Source organism: Sander vitreus, chromosome 1 (assembly GCF_031162955.1).
Source record: "Sander vitreus isolate 19-12246 chromosome 1, sanVit1, whole genome shotgun sequence".
Taxonomy (NCBI): Eukaryota; Metazoa; Chordata; class Actinopteri; order Perciformes; family Percidae; genus Sander; species Sander vitreus.
This window is the reverse complement of record NC_135855.1, coordinates 16362141-16372088: the sequence shown is the minus strand read 5'-3', so window position 1 is coordinate 16372088 and position 9948 is coordinate 16362141. Positions and strand designations below refer to the sequence as shown.

Here is a 9948-nt window from a genome sequence, read left to right as displayed (position 1 = left end):
TAAAAAAAAAAGAAAAAAAAAGGGCATATGCACTGTAGATATGTGATATGTTATGTATACTTTATGACCGGCCATTAGAGTGTGAGTGTGTGTGCGTGCGCGCCTGTTGGGGTCAGAATTTGAATGAAAGTAATTGGGACAGCAGTGAAGTGTGACATCTCACTGATCTAAGTGGACATAAGGGTTGTAAATTCAGCTACATGGGCAGTTTGATATTTGTTTCCAAGGATGTGTGCGCGCGCGCGCACACACACACACACACACACACACACACGAGATGCAGAGAATGGCCATCAGTGCTTAAAATATTGTTGGATGAGGGATGTGCTTGTTTGCCACGGGAGAGGATTAACTAAAACGGAGCCAACTTAATTAAAAAAGTAAAGTATTTCTCATTTAATGTGAAACTGCATAAGCACGATGAAAAATGTATTCAAGCTCTACATTAACAGTTACACCCAAATGATTCGGAAATAACACTCCATGTTAGTTAACGTGTAAAAATTCCCAAATTGAATGCGTTTTCTTTAGTATCGCTCTTTGCAACTCTACGTTGCCAAAGGTTTGTGGATATACAAACATTTTACACATATTTGATGAACATTCTGATATAACATCCTCCAGTCTTATTAGGTTTGACAAAAGATTTTGGAACTTGGCTGCAGAGATCTGCTCCCATTCAGCCAGTAGAGCATTAGGTTGGGATGATTGGGTGTTAAGGCCTAGATCACAGTCAATGTTACAGTTCATCCCAAAGGTGTTGGATGGAGTTATGGTTAGGTTTCTCTGCAGACCAGTGAAGTACTTCATCAAAATGGGACAAACTTCTTTTTTTATGGACCTGACTTTGCACATGGAGGCATTGTCAGGTTAAAACAGGAAAGGGTATAAACAGTACAAAACTGTTGCCCCAATGTTGGAAGTACACTATTGTCTAAAATACTGTAGAATTAAGATTGCTCTTAATTGGAAATAAGGGCCCTAGCCCAAACCATAAGACCATTTCTCTTCCACCAAACGTTATAGTTGACACTGTGAATTCAGAGAGGCAGTGTTCTTCTGGCATCTGCCAAACCAAGATTCTGAAGATGGATTGCCAGATAGTAAAGCTTGATTCATCACTCGAACACGTTTCCACTGCTCCAGGGTCCAATTATGGTGAATTTAGGCTTGAGTGCTTCTGCTCAAAAATGAAAAAACCCATGTTCGGCTGGTTAATATTTTTATATTACAATATTATTACCTCTTGATTAACTGACTTACTGAAAATCCTCCCATGACACTGCCATGTTGAAGATACTGAGCTCCTCAGTACAACCTATTTAACTGAAAGTGTTTGTCAATGAAGATTTCATAGCTGTAGGTTAGATTTGATGCAGCTGAATCAACTAATTACAAGTGTTGTCCAAATACTTTTGACCATATTGAGTACATCATGCTGACTAAGTAGTGGGGGTTACTGAGTATTGATAATTTTATTAAGAACTGTATACGAGGGCGCACGGATAGCTCAGTTGGTAGAGCGGGCGCCCATATATAGAGGTTTACTCCTCGATGCAGTGGGCCCGGGTTTGACTCCGACTTGCGGCCCTTTGCTGCATGTCATTCCCCCCCTCTCTCAACCCTTTCATGTCTTCAGCTGTCCTGTGAAAATAAAGGCCGAAAATGCCCCCCCCCCCCAAAAAAAAATTAAACTGTATACGAGTGCTACATAATTGTTTATTTATCCTTTACTGTGCAGTGAATGAGAGGTTACACAGTTTCCCATAATCAAATAACGCACTCTTACTTATTTTTATCTGTGTACTCCCATCTACACTTAAAGAAATCCTTAGTTTACCATCTGTAGCATACCACTATTAGTTTGCCATTAACAACACCAAAATTTAAAGTCAGCTGACATATCCAAACTTTAGCTTTAAAACGATAATATATTTGAACAGTACTGTAGGTATGCCAATTACCATTCCAACAACTAACTTAATAAAAGACATTATCAAGATTGTTTTTTTAGTTCTAATATGGTCCATAATCACCGCATTACAAAGTCACAAAAGTATTGAGCTCAACATAAATGTCCAAAGTATTTATATATTTTTTTTAAATCTAATAATTGTTTTAAAAAAAAAAAGAAAAGAAAAATGTACCATTTATGTCTACTACTTCAGACTGTCAAACCCTTCAGGATGTGGTTGAACCCTGAGAGAACAAAAGTGTGAGACCACATTCAAACATGACAGGAAACCCAGAATTTAGCATAGCTGAAATGGAAAATACCGTTTAAAAAGACAATACAGTGAAAAGTGAAGGTTAAACTGCAATGGCTGATATGACACTGGCGTAATTAATAAAGAGACATAATTTCTGAAAATGATCATCTACTGTTGTAAGTGTGTTACAGTAACACCTGACCCCTTCTCCTTGAATATTTTTCTTCTTATGTAAGCAGACCCTCTTCGCTCTGTTTTACAAAGAGCCCATTAACACATTATCAACAGTACAGAAACATCACCATGTCAATACGTGGAGCAAGGGACTGTGATGGTGGAGCACCTCTGTGTGTTTAAATGCAGCATTGCAGGTAAAGGAGCACTCTGCCTCTTTAACTTTCCCCCCCAGTAGAGACCAACAGTACGAGGGAAGGCGTGAAGAAAAGCTGAAGGCAAAGGTGTCTATCGATGATTACAGCACACGTGTGTAACCACAACATGTTACACACACACACACACACACACACACACATCAAGATAAAAAAAAAAAATTTAAAGGGAACTGAACCCTATTCCTTCTACTTCTAGGGAATGAAGTCTGATATGTATTGAACTCAGGTAGCTTTCATCCACCGGAAAGTTTGGCAAAGCTTTTTTGTTATCCCTTTTCTTTTTAAAAATGCAAACTACAATTTTTAAACATCCCTTTAAGATTACAAAGTGAAGCCACTTCCCTATTAGAAGCAACAGTTGACCGTTGACCCAAAAGCATTATATTACAGGCTGGAATTAGATTTGAGGCCTTTCAGATTATTATTTGGTACACGTAGGTCTATAAGGGCTACAAGAGTCCACTGTGATACGCAGGGCGGATCAGATCATTCAAAGCAAAAGCTGATACTGTTGCCAAACTCCCCAAGCTGATTGAAAGTCTATACCCTAGGCTTTTACACACAAGTCAATAAATAAAAGAAATATTTTCAAGCTCAAAATAATAGGCGCTCATTTATGTGTGCAAAGGTGTCCAAGACCCCACATCCAGTTCACGGTGCATGATCAGACCATGTTGGTTTGGGTGTTGGGGCTGCGACTCTGCAGGTCCTGTACCTGGTCAAGAACCCAGGTGATGTTTGGTCTCTCCTGGGGATTTGACACCATTATGGAGCTCAGCAGCATCTGCAGGCCCTCCGAGTAACTGGGCACAAGACAAAGACAAGACATAGTTCAAACACAACGAAACGAAAACATTAACCCGTCTTGTGTTTTCAGATTGCATTTTGTTCAATTATAAAAAGGAAAATGAACTACATTCAGTTTGTTTGTACTGCATTTGAAAAGTCAGTCTCACATTAACTTAGCTGCAGACTAACACTGGTGTTAGAGAAATTTTGATTTACATACTTTCTCTCGTTATTAAACTGTTTGCATAGAATAATAATATACTGAATAGTCTAAACAAGATAACTGGAGCCATTGCGTGTCCTTGTCTGAGCACTAGGGCTGAACGATTTTTGAAAATAATCTAATTGCGATTTATTTCAAAAATATTGCGATTGCGATTCAATATGCGATTATTTGTTGAGCTCTTTGTCTTCTGTATTATTTAACAAAGACAAGCAATAAGGTGTAGGTAGGAGAGACAGCGGGATGCGACGGGAGAAAGACACCGCTGAGCTGGCCTTGACCTGGGCAAGCCAGCCTTCTTTGAGAATTCTTTATCGATCTTTTTCCCTCCCTTTGTAGAATTTCATTTTTTTTTTTACTTCAAAGATAGGCTACCCAAGTAATAATTATAAGGTAAAATAAATTCCTGTATTGAATTTGTGATTATTTGGCTAAAGAGTTCTATTTCTTTCTATCTACCTTGCTGACACAACCACTAAGCTTTATACAAATGATTGGGTAATGACGTCAAAAATATGCAAATGAGCGTATGAGCGTAATGAGCGTCATCTAGCGACTTTTGGAGCTGGTGCTAGCAACTTTCATTGGAAAAGAGTTGGCAACACTGGTCAACGTTGCACTTGCTCAGAGAGGCTATCGTTACGTTAGCAGTAGCATGCTGCTGCTGGTCTTGCCTTGGGATTAACTGTACTAATAAAAACCATTGAAACAACGCAGCCACGCTGCTGTGAAAGCTCCCCGAATGTCATTTATCAGAGTCTGGTTGTTACCTCTCTCCCCAGCAGTCTCCTCTACTCCATATCTTTATAACGGAGCTAGCTAACTGGAGCTAACCGCTAAGCGTTGCTAACCGAGCCTTCAGTTTTGCGTGCCTGTATCCATTAACTGCATGTATGGACTGGAGCACGAATAAAACTCATTTTATTAAAATGGCTGTAAAAGTTTTAAAGAACAACTCAGAGTTGTTTGAATGACAGAAATCAGCTCAAGGTACGGCTTAGCGTTAGTGTGCTAAATTGATGCTTTCTCTGCTGCGTGCAGTGCTGATTTGCTCTTGTGAGTCACGTGACCAAATCGCAGCCTGCATGCAATTAATCGTTCAGCCCTACTGAGCACGGTGTGTTCCAGAGGGCATACGTTCCCTCTCAGACCAGATAGGGGAGACGTCATCGACTCTGACAAGATAAACAACTGACGACACCAACTCCTGCTGTAGAGAGCTTTTCGTTAGGTCACTGTCTGTACTATTCCGTAGTAAAATTATTGTGAGCATCAAATCTAGATCGGATCTAATGATTGCAGTTGGTCCCCAGTGGACTTCTTTAACAAGTTTGGTCTTTAAGCTTTGAGTGTTATTTATGTATCTGCTGTAGCTTTTCCAATGTTTTAGACACAGATATGATAATAATAATGGCCTAAATTACTTGAAATTGCATTTCTTTAACTGAAAATTTTAACATTTTCTTGAGGGAGCACCTAAGTCTCCCACAAACCTAGGGAAACACTGCATGTTAACGGAGTTATCTTTGTGGCTGCTTGTATACAGTATGTTCTGAAAGTTACACCTACCTACAGTACTACCACTACCCAGGGAAGTAACAGAAACGGATACTTCAATGGGAAACTTGCTACACTGTAAGACAATGTTATAGTCTGAAGACTGACCTGCAAGACTGTGGGATAGTCACTGGATTCTGGACAGCCAGGGCAACACTGTCCCCCTTCTGAAATACCATGTCATATGGCCCCTCCAACATCATCATGCAGTATAGCACACATCCGAGTGACTGGAGGAGTATAGGAAGACATCAAAAGAAAAGACGTAGTCAGTGAATGATCCACAGTAACATTAGGACTTGGTTTTTAGAGACTTACTAAAGTCACTTAAGAAAACAACTAGCACAACATACAATAGCGATAAAGAACACAAGGCTTTACCCAGATATCAGTGCGCTCATCTATAATGCAGTGGCTCTCCACATTGAAGAGTTCAGGAGCCCTGTAGGAAATGGTGCACCGCTGAGCTGCCCAGTCCTGTATGGTCATGGCTTCTCTGGTTCCTCTAACCTGAAATTAACTCAGTTTCATTCAATTCATCACAGGGTAAGCAGTGTTTCTCAAACGTTTTTCAATAATGTACCTCGTTTGAAATATTTTGTTTATCCAAGTAGCCCCTCACCAGGACAACATATTTTTGGTGAAAAAAAAAAAAAAAAAAAAAAAAAACTAGCTACCTAAAGACACAAAGCTGTGCCATCAGTGCCTGATTTAATAAAAAAAAATATTGTAACTGAAAAACACTTAAAACCTACATTTTAAATATTAAGAATCCCAGAATTAATTCATTAATATTGTGTATAACTATTTTAGGAACTATGCATCTTTTATAAATGAATTTAAAAAAAATAAAATGTCCAAACCACCTGCAGTACCCCCAAAGTACCCCTAGGGGTACATGTTACCCCATTTAAGAACCACTGATTTAGAGGACCTACAACATAGACAGCTGAAAAAAAGCAGGTATGCTGCCCCTCACTCTTGAAATGTTAATATTTATTCTATGGTAACACTTGACAAACTCTTCCTGTTGTGTAGAGGGGGAAAAAACTAAACAGCAGAATGCCAAATGTCCTATATGAGTGTTTGAAGGGGAGCAATCAGTGTTGTAAGCTCCAACACCACAGATGTGATAAAAACTTGCTGAAGTAAAATATCATGACAAATTTGTACAAGCTCTGGGCTAAGACGAAAAGTAAGCCAGAGTAACAAACGTTGGAAGCATTTTAAAAAAAAACTTGAGACTTTCTCCAGGAAGAAAACAGAAATGTTTTGTGCTTTAAGATGAACCCCCAGTAACATCACTTAGGCTTCTGCTTGTTACATAGCTATGGGTTCTTACATAGCTATTGATATTAAGTAATATCTCATAACTCATCAGACCAGGCAACATTTTTACAGTCTTCAACCGTCCAATTTTGGTGAGCTTGTGCAAATTGTAGTCTCATTTTCCTATTTTTAGTGGAGATGATTGGTACCCGGTGGGGTCTTCTGCTGGTGTAGCCCATCCGCCTCAAGGTTGTTTGTGCTGTGGCTTCACAAATGCTTTGCTGCATACCTCGGTTGTAACGAGTGGTTATTTGAGTCAAAGTTGATCTTCTATCAGCTGGAATCAGTCGGCCCATTCTCCTCTGACCTCTAGCATCAACAAGGCATTTTCGCCCAGAGGACTGCCGCATACTGGATGTTTTTCCTTTTTCAGACCATTCTTTGTAAACCCTAGAAATGGTTGTGCGTGAAAATCCCAGTAACTGAGCAGATTGTGAAATACTCAGAACAGCCGTCTGGCACCAACAACCATGCCACACTCAAAGCTGCTTAGATCACCTTATGTTCCCATTCTGACATTCAGTTTGGAGTTCAGGAGATTGTCTAGACCTGGACGACACCCCTAAATGAATTGAAGCAGCTGCCATGTGATTGGTTGATGAGATAATTGCATTAATGTGAAATCTTACAGGTGTTCCTAATAATCCTTTAGGGGAGTGTAGAGACAGACTGTGGGGATGTGACTGACCTCAGGCATCAATTAAACTAATTTGGGCTTTAGTGTTTGACCAATAGTAGCAATGCTTATAAAGTCATCGGTAAACTTTTCATAGACTCTGTGCCCTTACCTCAATCCTGGCACGGTTCATAGAGCCCAGGTCCATCAGAAGAGGCCTGTCATCCTCATCCAGAAGCACATTTGTGGGCTTTAAGTCTCTGTCAAATTAAAGCAAACACATAGCATTCAGTGTACATAGTTCTCAGATGTCTGCAATTGTGTTACTATAAAAAAGGAACACACAAAATTTGCCATTTGGAAAACTAATAATGTTTAAAGATTGTCCGATATACTCAAACTATTGTAGTGGTAAAGTGCCCATGTTTTTTTTCCTTCCTCTCTGATAGTGTGAAATTAATTTGGCAGAAATTAGGATTAGTGCCAGATTTCAATGTTTGGAAGTCAAATTTGAGCACTAATGATACAATAACAGTTCTGTGCATTTTGTAAACTGAAGTCATTCATACAACAAATTGTAGGCATTTTGTCATGATTATGTGTCTTACCTGTGTGCATAGCCTTTTTCATGAATAGTCTTGAGTCCAGAGCAGATGCCATGCAAGATTTGCAAAACCTGTTTTTCAGGCATTGAGCTCCCCTTGTCTCTTAGCTTCTCCAGAACAGACCACAAACTACCTTTCTGTTTAAAGACCAAAATATCAGAATCAGATCATTTCCCTCAGGGTTATTCTGGTCATACCAACTTCTGCACCAACTTACTCTAATATAAGGTAGAAGTAACCAGGCTTCAGTCTTGCCTCCACGATCAACATAGGTGTGTGCAACCAGGCTCAAGACATTAGGGTGATTAAAAATCTGATGCATCTCCACCTCTGTCTGAGCCTCCTGACGGCCTTCACGGTCATGGCACAGGATCCTCTTCAGGGCGTAGAAGTGCCCATCCTTTGCACCCTCTACCAGATCAACATAACTGAACCCACTGAACAGAGGACACAGAGAGATTAGAGTTCAGGAGGATCATATGAGTCTTAATTGGACTTTAAGGGATAAGGCTGGCAATATTCTCTCTCTCTTTCCATTTGTCCATCTATCAATGCTCTCAGCCCCAACCCCGTTTGTTCCTACTGAAGACATCAATCTTTGAAAACAAGTCACAAATATACAACTCCATTTTCTTTTGGCACTATCCTTTTTCATGGATGTTCCTCAAAGGAGGAATAAATAGTGCATTTTATGGGGACTCGGTTCAACCGAGATTTGGTGTGCTATGTTTGTATTTGCTGTAGAAGGATGGTATTTAAAAGATTGACTCAAAATAAACATACTGTAACTAAGAAAGATGTCCCCAAGGTCAACACTGAGGCTCAGTGATGTGTTTTTAAAAGTTTGTAGGTCGCTCAAGCAATAAGCTAAAATCAGGCTATGGCTTATAGGATCATTAGATTTTTGTCGTTTCATGGTATTTGTTGACAAACAAATTGAAAAATAAAATATCACCACTTTAACTGGAATTAAGTGGAGTTAAAAAAAAATACAAATATCTTACCCTTCGTCTAGTTTCTGGACAAAATAATATTTTTTGTTATCAATGGTGATGGAGCCACGGGAGCATATGCAGAGGGTCTGTCCCATCCTGACTGGCTCATTGTTTAACGCCAAGCTTTTAAGGGCCTGGGAGAAGCAGGACAAATAAAAAAGTTATTTGAGAAAGACAGCCACAGAAATACAGCAAATAACGCTACTAGCTAAAACATTCATTAATCAAAGTAAACTGCAAGATAAGCTTTACGCCCATTGTAGAGAAACAGTTAACACATTGTCAAAAAAACGTAGGAACTGTTAACGTTGGCTAACATAGCACATCACCAACATCTAACGTAGCTAGCTGAGCTTCCAACGTAACTTACAGGGTAGAACAGCGAAAAGGCGACATAAACGTCGATTTTAACGTTAGCCCCAATAGCGGTGGAATTTTAATTGACTACCCGATGCTAAACATAACAAACATATGCTATAATTTGTAGCATTGCGTCTTTATTCTTACCAGCTAGCTGTCTGTTTACCAAATTAGCTTACTGTCATATCGCCATCTTTTTTCTTCTTGGGTTTTAACGGCGGTTGGCATGCAGTGTATTGGGCGCATTACCGCCATCTTCTGCTTTGGAGTGTGGACCGGAGATTAAACCTTAATCCTGTTTTCAATATATAAAAATCAAAGGAAATTCTATTGCTTCTACTTCTTGTTCAGATTATAATCCATCACATGCTTACCATTGAATACATGTGCTTAATGTCACATTATACATTTAAATGTATTGAAAATTCAATTTTGAAATACATACAGGCCTAAATCCTCTGCATATCTTTTGCAAACGCACCCAAAGCTTGCTTTTTGTCCTCTGTTCCCAGCACTCCTGAAATACGTGGTCTGAGGTGGCATCTCTCCCGTCTGGACTTGCAGGACTGGCCCACAAGCTGTCTTGAGCTTGTAGTTGAAAAGCATTTGCCCTCTCCAATATTCTTCCATCTGCAGACTCATTTCCATGAGAAACTATTGGCTTAATAAAGGTTTTCTTAACAAAAAATTTAAATCCTCAATTATGACCACTATGCAACCTTATTAATTGCGGATTATCCGGTTAAACCTACTAAAAAAGCGTCAGGTTTACATTTAATAAATCATTTAAAAAAACAAAACAACAAAAAAAACATACACATACAAACCACAGAATAACAATTGAAATGGACAGTAAAAATATATAGCAAACT

The 9948-nt window shown here is 39.2% G+C and overlaps 1 protein-coding gene across 4 annotated transcripts; it reads right to left on the bottom strand.

Moving 5' to 3' along the window:
* Positions 1 to 368: 368 nt before the first annotated feature.
* Positions 369 to 9337, bottom strand: stk16 (serine/threonine kinase 16). Of its 4 annotated transcripts, XM_078245969.1 has the most exons (9): positions 9256 to 9337; positions 8726 to 8850; positions 7939 to 8158; positions 7725 to 7858; positions 7289 to 7376; positions 5553 to 5681; positions 5280 to 5401; positions 3318 to 3405; positions 369 to 1180 (listed from the first exon to the last, which is right to left on the bottom strand). In XM_078245969.1, exons 1-9 carry the CDS (start codon positions 9259 to 9261, stop codon positions 1154 to 1156), a joined length of 939 nt encoding a protein of 312 aa, XP_078102095.1. In that variant the 5' UTR covers positions 9262 to 9337; the 3' UTR covers positions 369 to 1153. The 4 variants fall into 4 exon arrangements, with proteins under 4 accessions (XP_078102095.1, XP_078102085.1, XP_078102105.1 ...); XM_078245959.1 differs by lacking the exon at positions 369 to 1180 and having other exon boundaries at positions 1700 to 3405; XM_078245979.1 differs by lacking the exon at positions 369 to 1180 and having other exon boundaries at positions 1700 to 3405; positions 9224 to 9295.
* Positions 9338 to 9948: the final 611 nt, after the last annotated feature.